Here is a 20,381-nt window from a genome sequence, read left to right as displayed (position 1 = left end):
ATCGCTGCCTCCAAGTGGTCTCCAGACTATTATGGAGGGAGGGAAGTCAGTCCTTGCTGTTTACTGGCCATGTAGGTGGTAGACAGCATGAACTCTGAAGTCACACTCCCTGGATGTGAATTTCATTTCCCCACTTACTGTGCGAGTTTGGGAAAGCTTTTCATCCTCTCTGTGTTCTATTTCCTCAAGCAAAACGTGAGGACAATTCTACTTACATCAACAGTTCTGAGTTAATGCATCTGAATTGGTTGGAACAGTGTCTGTCACAGAATAACTGCTCAAGAACTTCAGTAATTAAGGCTCGTCACCTCTTTGAGCCTTTTCTCATTTTGTTTTTCTTTTGAGACAGGGTCTAGCTCTGTTGCCCCAGCTGGAGTGCAGTGGCGCAATTATAGCTCCCTGCAAAGCCTCCACCTCCTGGGTTCAGGCAATCCTCTCACCTCAGCATCCCTAGTAGCTGGGTCTACAAGTACACACCACCATGAGCAACTAATTATTTTGATTTTTAGTAGAAATGAGGTCTTGCTCTATTGCCCAGGCTGGTCTTGAACTCCTAAACTCAAGAGATCCTACTGCCTGGGCCTCCCAAAATTCTGGGATTACAGGTGTGAGACACTGCGCTGGGCCTTCTCATTTCTAAAGAGAAAATAATAATTACAACAGATATGTTGTAAAAACTGAATAAAAGAACATGTAAAAGAAGCTAGCATAGTATATAACACCTAGCATTAGGAACACTTGAATATTAACTGTATTCTGCATAACCCCAGAAGACAAACTTGGGCCAGGGACTAGAAACTATGGGGGTGCAGATTTCACTGCTCTGTAAGTTAGAACTTTTAGGTAAGGAAAGTGGTTCACCCTTACACACTGTTGGTGGAATGTAAATTAGCATAACCATTATGGAAAATTCCTGCTAGGCCTGTGGCTCACACCTGTATTCCAGCACTTTGGGAGGCAGAGGTGGGTGGATCACTAGGTCAGGAGATCGACAGCATCCTGTCTAACATGGTGAAACCTCATCTCTACTAAAAAAAATACAAAAACTTAGCCAAGCATGGTGGCACATGATTGTAGTCCCAGCTACTCAGAAGGCTGAGGCAGGAGAATCGCTTGAAGCTGGTAGGCAGAGGCTGCAGTGAGCTGAGATTGAGCCACTGCACTCCAACCTGGGCAACAGAGCAAGACTGCATCTCAAAGGAAAAAAAAGGAAACTTTCAACATTATGGAGGTTACTCAAAAAACTTAAACTACCAATACCACTTACAGGTATATAGCCAAAGAAAATGAAGAGATAGCTGCACTCCCCTGTTCATTGCAGCATTTTTTGTAATAGCCATGAAAGGGAAAGGACCTAAGCTTCCAAGAGCAGATGAATGGATAAAGAAAATGTGGCTTATACACAATGGAATGCTATTCACCCTTAAAAATGAAGGAGGCTGGGCCTGGTGGCTCACGCCTGTAATCTTAGCATTTTCGGAGGCTGAAGCAGGCAGATCACCTAAGGTCAGGAGTTCAAGATCATCCTGGCCAACATGATGAAACCCTGTCTCTACTAAAAATACAAAAATTAGTTGGGTGTGGTGGCAGGAACCTGTAATCCCAGCTATTCAAGAGACTGAGGCAGGAAAATCACTTGAACCCAGGAGGTAGAGGTTGCAGTCAGCAGAGATTGCACCATTACACTCCAGCCTGGGGGACAAGAATGAGACTTCATCTCAAAAAAACAACAATAACAAAAAAAAAAAAAAAAAAAAAAGGAAACCCTGTCATTTGTAACAATATACATGAACCTGGAGGACATTATGAAAAGCGAAACAAGCCAGGTATAGAAAGATCACCCACAAATACTGGGTGATCTTACTTAGATGTGGAATTTTAAAAAGTCAAATTAATAGAAGCAGAGAGTAGAATGGTGGTTACCAGGAGCTGGAGGTTAGGAGGATTGGGGAGATATTGGTCAAAGGATACAAAATTTCATTTAAACAGGAGAAATAAGTTCAGATTTATTGTACAAGAAAATTGCCAAGATGGTAGATGTTCAGTGTTCTCACTACAAAAAAATGAGCATGTGAATTAATGGGTATGTATGTTAATTAGCTTGATTCAACCATCCCACAATGTATAGATATTTCAAAATATCATGTTGTATGCCATAAACATATATTCTTTTTGTAAATTAAAAAAAATTTTTTTTTGAAAAGCAAGTAGTTTACAAATACAAATGAGCTATGGTTTAAGGTGGTGAACGCCTCAAGATTGCTTTCAGCACCGTCTGGCTGTCCAGTGGTCTGGGGTGCTCTCCAAGAGATTACAAGCATTGTGCTTGCTTTACATACACTAAAATTGGATGATACAGAGAAGATTAGCATGGCCCCTGCACAAGGATGATATGCAGATTCGTGAAGCGTTCCATACAAAATAGATTTAAAACATTCAAAAGAGATTACAGTCATCAAGTGCAGAGTTAGAGTTGTTGACCTCTGGAGTCCCCTTCAACTCTAAGAGCTTATCTGTGGTCTGCTCTGAGGCATTCAATCAAATGGAAATCCAGGCCAGAGAAGTGGAAAGTGTAAGATTCCTGAAGTGCTAATAGAACCTATTGAGGGCTGGGCGTGGTGGTTCACGCCTGTAATCCAAGCACTTTGGAGGCCAAGGCGGGTGGATCACCTGAAGTCGGGAGTTCAAGACCAGCCTGACCAACATGGTGAAACCCCTTCTTAAAAAAAAAAAAAAAAAAAAGAAGAAGAACCTACTGTGGAGAGGTAAGTGAGGTAGAGAAGTGGGTTAGGCCATTAAAATGAGAGCGACTCCATCAGTCCATAAGATCTTTTAAAACAGTGTAATAAAAAGGTCAGCTAAACTGTGCTGGCTTGACTTTATTATTATTATTATTATTTGAGATGGAATCTTGCTCCATTGCCCAGGCTGGAGTGCTATGGTGCGGTCTCAGCTCACTGCAACCTTCACCTCCTGGGTTCACGCGATTCTCCTGCCTCAGCCTCCTGAGTAGCTGGGATTACAGGTGCCTGCCACCATGCCTGGCTAATTTTTTGTATTTTAGTAGAGATGGGGTTTCACCACGTTGGCCAGGCTGATCTCGAACTCCTGACCTCATGATCCACCCACCTCAGCCTCCCAAAGTGCTAGGATTACAGGTGTAAGCCACTGCGCCTAGCCCTATGCAGTCTTCATTTTATGGAGAACCAGTCCCAGCTCTCATAAAGGAGTCTCTGTATTTCATCTCTACTTATGTTAAAGTCTCATAAGTGTATGGATGTGTACGTAACACACACACACACAAACACACACACATATATATGTACAAATATAAATATCTATACTCCCCTGAATCCTCCCTCCTGAATAATGAAGAAGGCACCTATAGATCTAACATATCAAATACTGTCTGGACCCAGGAAGGATGGCTGAGGTCTCGCCTGGTCCTAGGAGCCCCTAATAGTCTGCTACAGCATTGACTCAATTTTTCTTCCCATCCTGGTGGAGATGGAGGCCAGATGGTCACCCTTTCCCACAGAAGAGTCTTTTCCACAATCACAAACAACTCCTCATTCAACCTTTTCTCCTCTGGGTTGAAGCATGGTGATTCTTTAAACTCCAAACTGGTAGGAGATAGAACAAGACCCAAAACAGAACAGTAAGGAAGAATCCTTAAATTGACCTTGAACCACCAGGTTCCCAGAGCTGCTACCTTCCCAATCTCTGGAATCGTGTACTTCAGGATCATCTTTAACATCTTGGAAGCTCCGGAGATGTCATGCCTGGTGGTGTTGGTCATGGCCTCCATGGTCACCATGATCACATCCGCTCTCTCCTCAGGGGTCAGGTATTTCTTGAAGAACTGAAGAAAGAAGAACAGCTGTCTCCACAATGCCAGCATCCCAACTTAGGTCTGCCCTAAAGCCTCTGATCTCCAAAGAGACAAATCAACCAGGGGCCAGTGGAGGCAGTCCCTGGCCAGCATCTGGCTATTCCATGGTGTGAGCCAAGCTTCAGAGTGCCACCAGCTCCAAAGTCTCCAGGAAGGAGCAGAGGTCCAGAGGACAATGCAAAAGCCATTTCTACTTTGATTTGGAATGCAAGTAAGTGAGTCCATTAGAAATGGCTTCTGATGTTGTTGTTGTTGTTGTTTTTTTTGAGACAGAGTTTCGCTCTTGTTACCTAGGCTGGAGTGCAATGGTGCAATCTCGGCTCACCGCAACCTCCGCCTCCTTGGTTCAAGCAATTCTCCTGCCTCAGCCTCCTGAGTAGCTGGGATTACAGGCGCACGCCACCATGCCCAGCTAATTTTTGCATTTTTAGTAGAGACGGGGTTTCACCATGTTGACCAGGATGGTCTCCATCTCTTGACCTCGTGATCCACCCGCCTCGGCCTCCCAAAGTGCTGGGATTACAGGCGTGAGCCACCGTGCCCGGCCAGTGGCTTCTGATGTTTAGTGAGCTTGCAGCATTCCATGCAAATAGGATTGCTGTTATGTACAGCAGACATGCCTCATGCCTCTGACCCCTCACCTGCATAACCACGTGAAGCTCATTCACTCAAACAATATAGAGGCCCAGCTCTGTGCCTGGTTCTATTGCTGGGAACTGGTGACAACTGTGACTAAGACAAACAATGCCTTTACACTCAAGGAATTTACCATCAAGTCAGGGTAAGTAAACAGGCAGTTATAGTGCAATGTGAGAGATACAGTTTGGTTGTGTTCCTACCCAAATCTCATCTTGAATTGTAGTTCCCATAATCCCCGTGGGGCTTTTTCTTCTTTGCTCAGCACTTCTCCTTCCTGCCGCCATGTGAAGAAGGATGTGTTTGCCTCCCCTTCTGCCATGATTCAGACCCGAGGAAAAGAAGGACAGAGTTCCAGGCAGAGGGAACGGAATGTGCAAAGGCCTGGAGTGAAGGGAATTCAGCCTCACTACTGAGTCCTGCAAGGGAGACCCGGGCCAGTGGAAAAGGGGGACTGAGACAAGAAGAGGCAGGACAGTTACAGCAGAGACCAGGTCATGAAGGGTCTTGTGGGTCAAGTGAGCAAGTTTGCAATTTTTTTTTCTTTTTTTTAGAAATAAAGATGGGGTTTCACCATGTTGGTCAGGCTGGTCTTGAATTCCCAACCTCAGGTGATCAGCCCACCTTGGCCTCCAAAGTGTTTGGATTACAGGCGTGAGCCATCACACCCGGCCACGCCTGCACTTTAGATTGAGGACGGTGTGGAGTCAGTGCAAAGTTTGAAGGGGAATAATAATTTTTATTATGTATTTATTATATTTGTGTTTATTATTTTACATATTATTAAAAATAATAAATTTTAAGAATTGCAGTTCTCTGACTGCGGCATAGAAAATGCTGTGACAAGAAGCATAGATCAGTATGCTCAGTAAGGGGCTGCCGTAGTGACCCAGGCAGGAGATGGAAACAGAATGATCAGTAAGGGGCTGCCGTAGTGACCCAGGCAGGAGACGCTGGGGGCCCCACAGTGGGGCTGGAGCAGGAAGAGCTATCCAGAGGGCAGAGCAAGCAAACCTGCTGTTGAATTGGATGTGGAGAGTGAGGGAGAGGAGAGAGCAAGGGAGGACTCCCAACTGGAGTGATTTGAGTTGACTGAGCCTGAAGACACCATACCTAAGACAACCAATACATCTTTACTGAATGAAAAAAATTAAGGCCAGGCTGTAAACAAGGTGCAAGGACACAATCTGTAGGAGGAGGATAGGGCTGACTATAATTCTTTTAAGGAACTCTCAGCCGGGCACGGTGGCTCATGCCTGTAATCCCAGCACTTTGGGAGGCCGAGGCAGGTGGATCATTCAGGAGTTCAAGACCATCCTGGCCAGCATGGTGAAACTGCATCTCTACTAAAAATACATAAAATTAGCCAGGCATGATGTCACAGGCCTGTAATCCCAGCTATTCAGGAGGCTGAGGCAGGAGAACTGCTTGAACCCGGGAGGCAGAGGTTGCAGTGAACCGAGATCACGACACTGCACTCCAGCCTGGCAACAAGAGCAAAACTCCGTCTCAAAAAAGAACTCTCTCAGTGACCTCAAGCCTCAGTCAACTCAAGTGCAGCTAGAGGGATGGGCCTTACCCATCCAGCCTGCTGTCCAAGAGACTTTGAGCTTTGGAGACACTGCCCTGGGTGAAGGATTACTCCTCTGTGGCCCCACCCAGGCCCTCTACAATCTCCCCCCGCCCCAGCTCTCCTTCTTCCCTGCCGTAGGTCCCCATCTCGGCGTTTCATGCACTGTAGAGAGTGAGGGTTACCAGTGTTAGATCCTGCAGGCTGGCAAACCATTCCCCACGGAAATGTTTCTGTAAATCCTTCAGGATAGTCTCTGTCTTCTGTTTCTCACCTACAATCCAAAAACAACAATTAAAGGGCAGGGCCTTAACAGGGAAAAAGGAACACACCCTTCTTTATTTTCCCTCCAAACCTCAGAGAAGATCAACAGAGTGAAATGGGTGAAGTAACATTTGCTCAACAGAATGGGGAGAGTTCCCCAGCACCAGGCCAATGGGTGGAGGGAGAATGTGGTTGGGGACTCAGTCTGATCCGTGCGGCTGTCCCTGTGCCGTGCCAGAATATGGACTGTTCTACCTACGGGTGCTGAGCAAATGCCCTCATGAGAAGTATGCCCTATGGAACCATGAGAAATCAGAGTTTCTGAAACTCCTTTTAGGGATATTTGCAAATCCTCCTGGCACCTCTGTAAGCATGTATGGCTATTTGTATTTTTTGTTTTCCTCGAGCAAAGATGGACTCAATTTGTTCCCTAAGAAAATATGTTCATTTTCTCAGTCTTAGGCCTAGCAGTAAGGCTGGGACTACTGGAAAATACTGAATGTCCAAGTTGATTCCACAGGTGGCTGCAAGCCTTGCTCCCCTTTTCCCCAACAATCTCATACAAGAGGGCATTGCATCAGCAAAGGGGGTGTAGCTCATCCAGACAGTTTCCAGATCTACTTGTAACAGGGCTCCCTCATCTTGGGGCATCTTAGCATATTTACTCCAGCACCTTCGTGAGAAGGAACTGCCCTTTATCATGTGCCAGACACAATGCGAGCATTCAGTGAATAGTGCATATATGCTTTTGCTATTCATGGGTCCCCATGGCTGCAGCCCAATGGCCACCCAGGCTCATAGTGCTTACTTCTCTGAAGCACAAGGAGTTTGAGCAGGTAATGCAATGCCTCTGATGCCTCTATGCTGATCTGGTAGTTGCAGCCCATGCAGAAGAGGCCCAAGATGCTCATCAGTTTCCCACTCATCGCGAATTCCTCCATGTGCTACCCGGAAGAGGAAACTGGTTAACTCCCCACCATCCCAAAAGGGGCTTCCCCACACTGTGGCCACCACCCCTGTCCAACTTCTCCGCCCTTCCACACCGCTAGATCATTTTCCTGCATGCATCGCCTCACCTCACCAGCTACACACTCTTTCCCTGGCCAAGAAAAACCTTTCAAAGCAGCACCCAGGGAAATGGGGCAGCCAGATCCCTGAAACATGTAGCCAAAGGGAAGCCGTGGACCCAACCCAGCTGTTTAGACCCAGGTTCCCCAACAAGGCTGAAATGTGCCCAGCCAATTGGAACTCATATGCCATAGGAACAGAAAAGGCACTAATGCAAAAAAAAAGGGGGGGGACACTCTGACCATCCACCCTCCCCTCTGTGGAGCCATAGGCTCTCAGGTACCCCATGTGCAGAGAAGCAGGGCCCGCTGGGTCAGCCTTTTCCCCCACTCCAAGCACTCACTGACAGTTCAGGGAAATTGCAAATAAACCTCAGCAGCCGGGAAATAGTGCCCAAGGCCCGCGTCTGTTCATGTACTTTGTCTGACAGTAATGACCAAGGTAAGATGATCTGGAAAAGAAGCAAAGAGACCTTTTGACAGTTTCTGTGGGAGTGCCGCTCCCTTCCTTCTCTTGGTTCCACATTCCTGACTGTCAGAAAGACAAAAAGGAGGAAGTCATGGCAGGCTCCAGAGCGCAGAGCCCCATGAACTTGGCAAAGCAAAGGTGTGTTTAAGAGTCTTCGGGGCTGGCCAGGCACAGTGGCTCATGCCTGTAATCCCAGCACTTTGGGAGGCTGAGGCAGGCGGATCACCCAAGGTCAGGAGTTCAAGATCAGCCTGACCAACATGGAGAAACCCTATCTCTACTAAAAATACAAAATTAGCTGGGTGTGGTGGCACATGCCTGTAGTCCCACCTACTCAGGAGGCTGAGGCAGGAGAATCGCTTGAGCCCAGGAGGCAGAGGTTGTGGTGAGCCGAGATCATGCCGTGGCACTCCAGCCTGGGCAACAAGAGTGAAACTCTATCTCAACAAAAAAGTCTCTGGGGCTTCACCTGCTACCTTCTGGGTCTCTTCTGACAGACAGTGTAGACAAGCAGGAATGGGATAAGGTGGGGAGACAGGGCTCTCTTGACAGTGTGTCCATACAGACCCCTACCTGCTAGGCCAGAGGAAGGGGTAAAGTGGTCTCTGAAGGATGAGATTCAGAGCCATTCCTTTCTGGAGGTTAATAATAATCGTGACACAGGTGAGTATTCTGAATAGAATAATTCACTCTATCCTCCCAGAAACCCTGTAAGCATTATATTACTACACCAGGTTGAGATCCCACCAGGTAAGAGAGGCCTGTGCCCTGCTTGCTGTAAACTTTTGGAAAAGTGTGTCCTGTATCATAGCTGCTGGACAGGTGCCCTTCAGGGTAGTCTTTCTCCCAAGGCATTGAATCCCATCATGGACAGCCATGTGCCAAAAAAAGAAAAATAAACCGTTAGAAAAATACCTAACCATCCAATACAAAAGTTAATTCAGAATTGACCACAGACTTAAAATCTAAAATGATGAGACTCTAGAAGAAAATGAGAAAATACTTAAGGAAGGCAAGAATTCCTACATGAAACAAAGAAAGTATAACTATAAAAATAATAATAATTTGGACTTTATCAAAATGAATAACTACCTGCTCTTCAAAAGATACTGTTAAGAGTGGCCAGGGCCAGGTGTGGTGGCTCACACCTGTAATCCCAGCACTTTGGGAGGCTACGGCGAGTGGGTCACCCGAAGTTAGGAGTTCAACATGTTGTGGGCTTTCAGTGAATGTCTGATCAGAATGGTGAAGCCCTGTCTCTACTAAAAATACAAGAATTAGCCGGGTATGATGGCATGCGCCTATAATCCCAGCTACTTGGGAGGCTGAGGCAGGAGAATTGCTTGAGCCCAAGAGCTCAAGACCAGCATGGGCAACATAGGGAGACCCTATCTCTACATAATTTATTTTTTTGAGAGGAAGTCTCTCTCTGTTGCCCAGGCTGGAGTGCAGTGGTGTGATCTTGGCTCACTGCAACCCTCTTCTCCCAGGTTCAAGAGATTTTCCTGCCTCAGCCATCCCAGTAGCTGAGATTACAGGCACATGGCACCATGCCTGGCTAATTTTTATATTTTTAGTAGAAATGGGGTTTTGCCACTTGGCCAGGCTGGTTTTGAACTCCTGACCTCAAGTGATCCGTCGCTTCAGCATCTCAAAGTGGTAGGATTACAGGAGTGAGCCACTGTGCCTGGCCCATAAAATTCAAATCTTAGTGGAGCATGATGGCACACACCTATGGTCCTAGCTACTCAGGAGGCTGAGGTGGGAAGGTCTCTCAGGGAGGTTTGAGGTTGCAGTGATCAGTGATGGTGTCACTGCTCTCCAGCCTGGGCAACAGAGTAAGACCCTATCTCAAATAAAATAAAATAAAGAGCTCTCAAATCCCCAAATAAGAAAATAACCTTTAAAAAAAAGGGTAGCCTGGGTGTGTTAGCTCATGCCTGTAATCCCAGCACTTTGGGAGGCTGAGGCCAACGGATCACCTGAGGTTGGGAGTTTGAGACTAGCCTGACCAACATGGAGAAACCCTGTCTCTACTAAAAAAATTGCAAAATTAGCCGGGCATGGTGGTGGGTGCCTGTAATCCCAGATATAGGGAGGCCGAGGCAGGAGAATCGCTTGAACCTGGGAGGCAGAGGTTACGGTGAGCGGAGATCTTGCCATTGTACTCCAGCCTGGGTAACAAGAGCAAAACTCCATCTCAAAACAAAACAAAAAAAATGGGCTAAAGATTTAAACAGACACTTCATCAAAGCAGACATGTAGATGGCTGGCAAATAAGTCTATGAAAAGGTACACAACATAAGTCACTAGGAAATGCAAGTTAAAACCACAGATATCACTGCACATCTGTAAGAATGACTACAAGGAAACCCTAACAATACCACATGCTGGCAGGGATGCAGAGCAACTGGAACTCTTACACATTGCTAGTGGGAGTGGAAATGGTATGGCCACTTGGGAAAACACTTTGGAAGTATCTTTTTTTTTTTTTTTGTGGAGTTTTGTTCTTGTTGCCCAGGCTAAAGTGTAATGGCGTGATCTCGGCTCACCACAACCTCTGCCTTCCAGGTTCAAGCACTTCTCCCACCTCAGCCTCCCGAGTAGCTGGGATTACAGGCACACGCCACCATGCCCAGCTAATTTTGTATTTTCAGTTGAGACAGGGTTTCTCCATGTTGTTCATGCTGGTCTCAAACTCCCAACCTCAGGTGATCTGCCCACCTTGGCCTCCCAAACTGCTGGGATTACAGGAGTGAGCCACCATGCCCAGCCTGGAGGAAGAATCTTATAAAGTCAAATGTTCACATGCCATACAACATAGCAGTCTCACTCCGAGAGATTTACCCAAGGGTAATAAAAACCTAGGTTCATGTAAAATCCTGTACACAAAGATTTATAGCAGCTTTATTTGTAATGGTCCCAATCAGGAAACAACCCAAAAGTTCCACAACTGGAAAATGAATGTACAAACTGTGATCTTTCTACTCAATTAAAAAATAAAGAGAAACGAAGTACTGACATGCGTAGCAACGTGAACAAATCTCAAATTCATTATGCTAAATGAAAGAAGACAGACTCAAGAGACCGTCTACTGGATAACTCCATTTAGATGGCTTTCTTTTTTAAATTTGAGACAAGGTCTCCCTCTGTTGCCCTGGCTGGAGTACAGTGGCATGATCACAGCTCACTGTAGCCTCGACCTCCTTGGCTCAGGTGATCCTCCCACCTCAGCTTCCCAAGCAGCTGGGGCCACAGGCACACAACACCATGCCCAGATAACTTTTTTATTATTTGTAGAGATGGAGTCTGTGTTACCCAGTCTGGTCTTGATCTCCTGGGCTCAAGCGATCCTACCAAAGTGCTGGAATTACAGGCATGAGCCACTGTACCCAGCCTTAGATAACATTTTAATTATTTTGTTTATTTATTTTTGAGACAGGGTCTAGCCTTGTTGCCCAGGCTGGTGTGCAGTAGCACAATCACAGCTCACTGCAGCCTCAACATCCAGGCCTCAGGTGATCCCCTACCTCAGCCTCCCAAGTAGCTGAGACAACAGGTGCACACCACCATGCCCAGCTAATATGTATTTTTTTATTTTTAGTAGAGGTGGGGTTTCATATGTTGCCCAGGCTGGTCTCAAACTCCTGGGATTAGATGATCCCCCTACCTCACCCTCCCAAAGTGCTGGGACCATAGGCATAAACCACTGTACCTAGATGATATAGGGACAGGAAACCAATCAGCCATTGCCAGGGGTGGGGAATGGGGAAGGGGCTGAAAGAGTCATGGGGGAATTTGGGGGGTGATAGAACTGCTCTATAGCTTCATTGTGTCTATAGTTACAGGACTGCATGCATTTCTCAAAACCCACAGATCTACACACTAAAAGCTGAATTATACCATATGGAAATTATACCTTAATTTAAAAATGGAAAACAAAGCCAGGTGCGGTGGCTCACACCTGTAATTCCAGCACTTTGGGAGGCCAAGGCGGGCGGATCACAAGGTCAGGAGATTGAGACCAGCCTTGCCAACATGGTGAAATCCCGTGTCTACTAAAAAAAAACAAAAATTAGCTGGGCGTGGTGTTGCACACCTGTAATCCCAGCTACTCAGAAGGCTGAGGCAGGAGAATCACTTCAGGCAGGAGAATCACTTGAACCCAGGAGGCAGAGGTTGCAGTGAGCCAAGATCACACTACTGCACTCTAGCCTAGCAACAGAGCAAGACTCCATCCCTCCCCGCCAAAAAAGGAAAAAGAAAAGAAGACAAAAGAAAAGGAAGGCCCTTAAGAAAACATATAGCCCTCAAATTTGACCTTTCTGATCCAGCTATGCAAAGTCAAATGTGAAATAAATGATGTCGTATTATGCTATCATGTCATCCTTTAGGAAAAAACATGTCTAAAATATACACACTTGACTGAGAATTATCTCAAGACAGCAAACATAATTTTTTTTCTTTTGAGACAGAATCTCGCTCTGTCGCCCAGGCTGGAGTGCAATGGCATGATCTCAGCTCACTGCAATCTCTGCCTCCTGTGTTCAAGCGATTCAGCCTCCTGAGTAACTGGGATTACAGCTGCCCGCCACCACACCTGGCTAACTTTTGTATTTTTAGTAGAGATGGGGTTTCACCATATGGCCAGGCTGGTCTCAAACTCTTGACCTTGTGATCTCCCTGCCTCAGCCTCCCAAAGCACCAGGATTACGGGTGTGAGCCACCACATCCAGAGCAAATATAATTTTATTACACATAAAAATAACTTGTTTTTACACTTTGTATTTCATTTATCAAGATAAATTGATTTCTCCTACAAAAGGTGGGAACCTGTTTCAGGTGGTACTTTTGCAGGGCACCATTTATCTTTGGATAATGAGAACCTTAGTAATGGATCTCTTAAAGACTCCACCCTGACCAGGACCAAAGTTTTGCATCTCTGTTCCTCAAAGACTCCAAGAACAACAGAAGGGTCAGGCACGGTGGCTCAAACCTGCAATCCCAGCACTTTGGGAGGCCGAGGCCGGTGGATCACGAGGTCAAGAGATTACGACCTTCCTGGTCAACATAGTGAAACCCCGTCTTTACTAAAAATACAAAAAATTAGCTGGGCATGGTGGTGTGTGCCTGTAATCCCAGCTACTCAGAAGGCTGAGGCAGGAGAATTGCCTGAACCCAGGAGGCGGAGGTTGCGGTGAGCCGAGATCGCGCCATTACACTCCAGCCTGGGTAATAAGAGTGAAACTCCATCTCAAAAAAAAAAAGAACAACAGAAGAGCATTTGTTCTTACATTTATAGCGAGGTTGACTAAAAAGCACAAAAATCCTTCTCAACAAACATACCAGGGATGGCACATTCCAAAAGAACTGTGTCACGCATCCAAATGTGGACAAATTTCCTTCTAGCCGAAGCCCTTGTCAAGGTCTTTTTATAAGGTGCCTGGGCAGTCTTGTCTCCTTATTTGCAGTCATATCCAATGTTTTATGCAAAATTATATTACCCTAATTGATTACCATCCTGTTCATGAAAGTCGGTTTCAAGTGACTCTTGGCTGTTTCCCCAACTCAAACTACTCTCAGGGGATAACTATTGTAACTAAGAATATCTGAAATGCTTTAAAGCTCTACAGACTGTTAAGGAAGTACAACGAGTCTCTGGTGAGGATGACATTAAGGGCTATAACAGCAGCCTGGATGGAGAAGCACTGAGATCTTTATCACAGAGCAATGGCAGACTCTGCCACAGGGGAAAGTACTTTGAAGATTAAAGTGTGACATGGATATAAATGTTGTTATCACTGAAGCCCCAGTATGTCCAAGTTCTGGGGGGAAATGGGTCCTCAGCTTAATTGGTTGGGCTTCCAAAGTGGGATCCTCAAAACGATATGTTATGGGAGACACAAAACTTTGTCTTCAAGTGATGCTTATGCATGCTGAGGCTTGAGAACCAGTGGTCTTTGGACTAGAGTGACACCCAGGCTATCCTGACCTTCTTCTCCTTTCCTCCCAAACATGCTGGAATTAACATGGAGTTTCCGTTTCCCTGATCACTTTTCCAGTTTTCAGTTTCCACGGGCACTTACCTCCAGGAAGTTTTGCAGTATGAGCATGTTAGGCCTCATGTCGTCCATCACAAGAGCCTGCAACATATCATCTAAGGCCTGGACCGTCTGACAAGTGAAGAGACAGGAGCGTCTAGAACGGACTACCACAGTGCCAGCTCGGCTCCCTGGGGGCACTCCCCCATCTCCTTATCCCCTACCTCAGGAGGAAGAAATAGGGCTAGCCTGGCTCTGCCTCCCCCCACATTCCCTCTCATGGCCAGCCACACTCTGATCTTCCTTGGTGCTGACCTTTCTTGGCCTCAATGAAGACTGGACCAGGCCCAGTGGTAAAATGCAGGCACTGGGCCATTTTCCCCAGGAAAGCCAGACCCCGTGGGACTCTCCCCATTACAGTCATTCTGTTGGGTTGAGGAAACGTCTATTTTTAAAACTACAAAGGCTGAGGTGGGAGGATAGCTTGAGCCCCAGAGGCTGAGGCTGCAGTGAGCTATGATTGCACCACTGTACTCCAGCCTGCGCAACAGAGTGAGACGTTGTCTCAAAATTTAAAAATTAAAAATAGAATAAAGAAAACTATAGGTCCCTGGGAAGATTTGGCAGTCTACTGGTCAGTTGCTCCACAGTATCTGTGGGTTTTATTATTAGACTGTCTCCCACAGCTGAAGCTGCTGTGAGCCTTAGTGAGCAAGGACAGGGCTAGGGCAGGAGCATGGGCCAGATCCCCCAGAAAGACAGGCGAGGGTAAGACAGCTGGAGCGCCTCTTAGCAGCCTGAGGGCCATGGGTCAAGGGCTCTGCAGAGAGTTCAGAGCAGGAGGAGGGCAGGGGAGTTAAGAGACAGGAGGTGACTCCAAAGACAAACCCTCCCAGTGGAGCTCTCCATGAAAAGGTGGGAATTACCTGGAGGTAGAGACTTGCGTTGTCTCTTTGGCACAGACTGGGCAGGATGAGGGGCAGAGAGAACATGCTGGAGATGCCCACATTTACCAGGTCCAGTTTCTGGGACAAGTGGAATGGTGGATTCACCTGGCTGCAGGGAGAGACGGGGAATGACAAGAGGCTTCAGGAGTCCCTGGGAGAGCCTGGGTTATGTTGCTGGGACCCTCTGGGAGAATGTGCTCTGCTGCTTTCTCTGAGGTGCAGGAAACAGTGGGGACCTGAGCCCCCAAACACTTCCCAATGGCCTGTCCTCCGGGGGAGGACATTTCCTCACTGAATGTCCTAATACACTCCCAAAAGTACAGTTGAAAAATACAGCCCCTCCACCCCAGGATGCAGGCAGATAAAGTGGCAGCCATCGGGGCTCTGCCACCCACAAGCCAAAAGTTAAGTCCCCAAACCTTGCCCTTCCTCCCAACCCAAAAGTTCTCAGCACCAGAGACCTAGGGGCTCTGAAAGGGTAAGAGCAAGAAAGGCACCTCAGCGCCACGATGCAGAGCATGGCTTGCTGACGCACGCTGCCCATCAGATTCTCAGTGGATTCTTCAAGAATTAGTACCTAGAAAGGCCAGGAAAGAAAACAAAAACAAAAACCGAGAACCCCCTTCAGAGAGAGATGCCAGTCCTCAGGTCCGGGACTTGTCATCCTCATCCCTGAATGACCATCTCCCAGCAGAGCTTGGGTGTTTCTTACCTCAATTTTCTTGGCCAGGATGGTTTTGGGGTAGTAATCGTCCATATTACCATCTGCCTGGGCATGCACAGCACAACTCAAGATTTCCACAGCCCTCAGGAACTTCAGCTTGGTGAACTCGGACTAGGACACAATACACAGACTACTGCCCATAAGCTGGGCCTCAGCCCTTAGTTCCACCCATGGGCAGCACCTGAGACCTGCACCCCGCCCCTGCCCCTCACTCCCAGCCCAGATTCTGATCAACTAGGCCGAAGGATGGATTGCTCACTCGATTTTCTCAGCACAATGTCCTTGTCCCCAGGACTGCTGCTCATCCATGTCTGGCCACTTATGTAGGGCTCTGGGGGACAGTGGGGATAGGGATCTCTGATGAAGATCCTTCCTACAGGTGGGGAACTGCAAGATCTGAGCCCCAGACACCCCGTCCAGTGGACTAGCTACCTAAGATCTACCTGGTCAGGAAGCAACAATGGGCTGTGTATCTGGTGGCTTCCAAGCCAGGGCTAGTACCCAAAACCCAACGAGGCATAAGCCCTCTTTTTTTTTTTTTTTTTCTACTTTCCTCCTCAGTTCACAAAAAGGATCAGAGAACTTTCTTACCATATGTTCTTCTTCTAGAAATTTCACTATGAACTCATAGGCTTCTCTTTCTGATTGGCGCAATCCTGAAAAGGGATGTAGTTGAGGAGTTTGGCTGATTCCACCAGATGGAACAGGGAGGCAGAGCCATCCTCTGCCCTCCCTTCCTGTCTGTCCACCAAGAGGGCTCAGAAGCTACCAGGGTTCCCAGAACCGACTTCTCTAGGCCAATGGAAGCCAAAGTGGAAAGGACATCATGTGGGGACTTAGTTAAGATATTTTCTGAATCAGGCATGGCCGGGGATGGAAGAACAATTGGGAGGAGAGAGACCTTTAAGTCACTCCCAGTGACCACAGATCTCTAGGGCTGTCCTGGACTGCCTTTGAAAGTTTTGGTTGTGAATGGACTTGAAACCCCAAGTCAGCCCAGGAAGCTTCTGTGCCAACTGGACCAGCACAGCCTTCAGGCATGCCTCCCTGAGCCTGACGGTTGAGGCCAGGAATAGAGCCTGTTCACCAAAGTGGAGTCGGGAGGAGGTAAAGCAAGAGGAAGGAGCTGGTGACACCACTGGGCTCCAAAGCGACATGGGCCACCGGCCTGAGTTCGAGTTGCTGCTTCCCTCTCACATTACCCTGCAAGCAAAGACCCTCGCAGTAGGACTTGGAGCCAAAGAACGGAGCTACACACAATGGCTCTGGCACCAAACCACATGGGTTCAAAACTCAGCTCCTCTGCTTTATTGCCTCTGTGATCTTAGGCAAATTAAACTCTGTCAACTTTACTTTCCCCATCTGTATGACATGGAAGATGATAGTATCTGTTATTGTTTGAGGATTAAATGAACAATGAGTCTTTTTTTTTTTTTTTAGAAGGAGTCTCCCTCTGTCGCCAGGCTGGAGTGGAATGCAGTGGTGCGATCTTGGCTTACTGCAACTTCTGCCTCCTGGGTTCAAGTGATTCTCCTGCCTCAGCTCCCAAGTAGCTGGTACTACAGGTGCGCACCATCACGCCCAGCTGATTTTTGTATTTTTAGTAGAGACGGGCTTTCCCCATGTTGGCCAGGATGGTCTCGATCTCTCGACCTTGTGATCTGCCTGCCTTGGCTTCCCAAAGTGCTGGGATTACAGGCGTGAGCCATCGTGCCCAAACAACGAGTCTTAATACATATAAGAAGTGATCTTGAGCAAATTAAATTCCCCCAAGCTTCAGTTCTGATATCTTAACCTGGGGATCATCACAGTATCTATTATTGTTGTGAATTTAAATGAATTAGTATGTGAAAAAATGTTAGAATACTTCCCAGCATATAATAGGAAATCAGTAAGTGCATTCCTCATCATACATTTATTGAGCGCCTACTGTGTAAAAGGACTCTTCTAGGCATATCAGTGAAAAAAGAGACAATAATCTTTGCTGTCACAGAGCTTCTTACACACCAGGGAGTTCCTTCACAGGAACTACCCTTCGGTTTTTTTTTCCCCCTTAGAGCTCAAATACTGGGAAAACTACCCTTCTTTGTTTTGTGTTTACCCATATAGGTTTGTATATGTACATACACAGAAGTCATTGAATCTGAGTGGGCTTGAAGGACATGAATGGCAAGCCATTTATATATCTGGTGAGAGAGCATTCTAAGCCACGGCAACAGCAAATATGAAGGCCCAGAAGCCGGATCGTGCCTAGCAAGCTCGAGGAACAGCAAGAAAGACAGGATGCCTGGAGCGGGAGGAGCAGGGAAGAGAGGTGGGAGGTGAAGGTAGAGCAGTAATGGGCAGATCAGGAGGGACTCATTGTAAAGATGATTGGTTTTGGGGATGGGAGCCCTGGGCAGGTTTTGAATAAAAGTGGTCTGACTTTGAATAACAACAGCACTGTAGCTGTTGAGTTGAGAATAGATCAGGAGCAGAGGTGGAGAATGGCACGGGGTGTAGGCAGAAGCAATATACCAGCAGGGAGATTGTGACAATAAACCAGAGGCGAGACGACAGTGGTTCACACCAAGGGAAGTGGTTAGAAGCAAATGGTCAGATTCTGTATCCATGTTGAAGGTAGAACCAACAGGAATAGCTGATGGGCCAGATGTGAGTATGAGAGAGAGAAGTCAAGAATCTCAGCCTTGAGACACTGGAAGGATTGAGTTGCCATTAATTGGTATGGGGAACAGAACATATTTGGGGTTGGGAGTAAAGTTAAGAGGAGGTGTTGCTCAGTCTCAGACAATGTCTTGTTCCTGGTCCAGCTCCAGGCTTCTCAAGGAGGCAAGCCTGAAAAAGGACAGGCATGCAGAGTCTAGAGCTGTGACGGGATAGCCAGAAGTGGGCAGATGTGTGCCCATTAAGTATACCTCAAGTGAGGGTGTGGGCAATCACCACCACTTCTGAGCACCTGCAGTTAATTGAGAAACAGGACCAACTGCTCACCTGCTAAGTTGGACTTCCGAGAGACTTGTGATGTTGATGGATCAAAGATTACTCTGCTTGGTTTTTGCTTGTTAGAACTCGGATTCATCTGTGTGCTTGGGGCAGGAGACTGCGGCTTGTGACAAGAATGGTGGGCAGGCCAGGCACAAGACAGTCCTTCCTAGGGATGCAGCCTCTCCAGGGGCAAGCTGCCCGAGGCAGATCCTGCCCATTTACCACGAAAGGAATTGGCTGAGCAGGGCCAATGCCGGGTCCCAGGGTCAGCTTCTCATTTCTTCCCCATGGGAAGATTCAGGACCCTCTGAAGGGTCCTGGGCTCTGGGCAGTCCAAGCTCCAGGAATGGCTTGGAGGCACTTATCCACCCATCTCCACCCTCTGCCTGGCTAGTCCCCTGTCCTTCTTGGTGAAGTGACTCCGGACTTGCCTAGGAGTCTTCCATCCTGGGATCTCCCTGTATAGGGAATCTCAGACCCACAGGCGAGCTCCCAGGTCACAGTGGCCTTTCAAGTCCCTCTTCCTCCAGGCCAAATTGCCTTTGGGAGTCTTGCTGCTAAAGCCCTGAAGCACCCTCTTCCCAGAGGCCTCTGTCCCCACTCCCTAATTCATAACCTCACTTCTGCCCTATGGTAGGGGAGCTAAGAGCCCCCACATGTCTGCCCCTCCCAGACATGGCCCAAGGAAGCCTGCTCGTGGACCAGGAAGAAACTGCAGGCAACCTGGTTCTCTCACTGCCTGCATTTCGGGTCCCCAAACAGCGCGTCCCATGGCTCACTGCCTTAAAGGGCCTTGCTCTGTCCCTGTGTCCATCTCTTTGTATTCCCGCTCTTAGCTGGTCTCTGTCGGTCCTATCGCTGGGAGCTGACCCTCAGACAGGTCATTCCCTGGGAACTTGCCCACACTGTCAGGTTTCCCTGGGCCTAACTCACCATCATCTAAAATACAGAATCCAGCGGCCGATTCCCCACAAGCCATAGGTGGAAGGGCTCAGGTCTGAGATCAGGATGCCCCACAACTTCTCCAGAGACCCTGGAGCCGCCTCTCTTCCCCACCTGCCTTCCCCAAGAACGGAGCGCCCCAGGCCCCAGAGACCCCGGATCCCCGCGGCCCCCAGGGCTGCACCGGCAGGGCTGGAGGCGCCCCTTCTGCAGCCAGGGCCCGGGCCCTCCGTGCCCTGCCCCGCCCTTTCCTTGGTCCCCCTCGGGCAGGGGACCCCCTTTACCTGACAAGCCGGCGCCTCAGGTCCGGGCACAGCCTCTCTAGGGGGAGCTGTGCTCTGAGGCCCTGGAGCGGCCCCTGCAGGGCAGGCATGGAAGGGTCCAAGGTGGCGCTCCGTACGCGGCTGCAGTGAGATGGGGGAGGGGCCTGTGGAGAGCCCCGCCTCCCCACCACCCCAAGGAGGGGCCTCAGTCTTCCAGGTTTGGAGAAGGGGCTGTTTCTCATGAGCCTGGGCTCTGGGCAGTCCAAGCTCCAGAAATGGCTGGGAGGCACTTATCCACCCATCTCTACCCTCTGCCTGGCTAGTCCCCTGTCCTTCTTGGTGAAGTGACTACCAGAGGCCAACTCCTCAGGCTGAAGAGGAGGCCGTCAGGAGCTTTGACAGGGTTTGTGCTGGCTTCCACCCTGCCCTGGAAGCAGAGAATCTGAGAGCCTCCTTCTACAACCCCAGCCATGACACCAGCTTCCCAGGGACCTGGCCAGACCAGCTGGAGGGACCAGGGAACTCGGCCACCTTGGCAGGCAGCCCAAGGGTTTGGGCTCAGCCTCTGCTCAAGAAACTTG

General features: G+C 48.1%; 1 protein-coding gene and 1 pseudogene across 3 annotated transcripts in view; one reads left to right on the top strand and one right to left on the bottom strand.

Annotated features, from left to right (window-relative positions):
- Positions 1–20,294, bottom strand: part of LOC103789276 (maestro heat-like repeat-containing protein family member 7) — a 49,152-nt gene extending 28,858 nt beyond the window's left edge. For 2 of the 3 annotated variants that reach the window (XR_004736866.3, XM_035280669.3), the window contains exons 1-11: positions 19,822–20,294; positions 18,602–18,805; positions 16,202–16,266; positions 15,599–15,721; positions 15,384–15,463; positions 14,866–14,995; positions 13,985–14,071; positions 7,774–7,881; positions 7,171–7,306; positions 6,284–6,372; positions 3,713–3,862 (exon numbers count right to left, since the gene is read on the bottom strand). Coding sequence is in view for 2 of the 3 variants with exons in the window: in XM_035280669.3 (XP_035136560.1) it covers positions 3,713–3,862; positions 6,284–6,372; positions 7,171–7,306; positions 7,774–7,881; positions 13,985–14,071; positions 14,866–14,995; positions 15,384–15,463; positions 15,599–15,721; positions 16,202–16,266; positions 18,602–18,689 (1,056 nt within the window). In the remaining variant the exon portion in view is untranslated. Of the gene's footprint in view, positions 1–3,712; positions 3,863–6,283; positions 6,373–7,170; positions 7,307–7,773; positions 7,882–13,984; positions 14,072–14,865; positions 14,996–15,383; positions 15,464–15,598; positions 15,722–16,201; positions 16,267–18,601 lie in introns of all 3 variants that reach the window. The other variant, XM_078356783.1, reaches the window with a different exon arrangement.
- On the top strand, positions 2,323–2,422 carry LOC118149578 (U6 spliceosomal RNA; annotated as a pseudogene).
- Positions 20,295–20,381: the final 87 nt, after the last annotated feature.

This window comes from Callithrix jacchus, chromosome 19 (assembly GCF_049354715.1).
Source record: "Callithrix jacchus isolate 240 chromosome 19, calJac240_pri, whole genome shotgun sequence".
Taxonomy (NCBI): Eukaryota; Metazoa; Chordata; class Mammalia; order Primates; family Cebidae; genus Callithrix; species Callithrix jacchus.
Note: the sequence above shows the minus strand (reverse complement) of the source record. Positions and strands in the feature narration are given on the sequence as shown.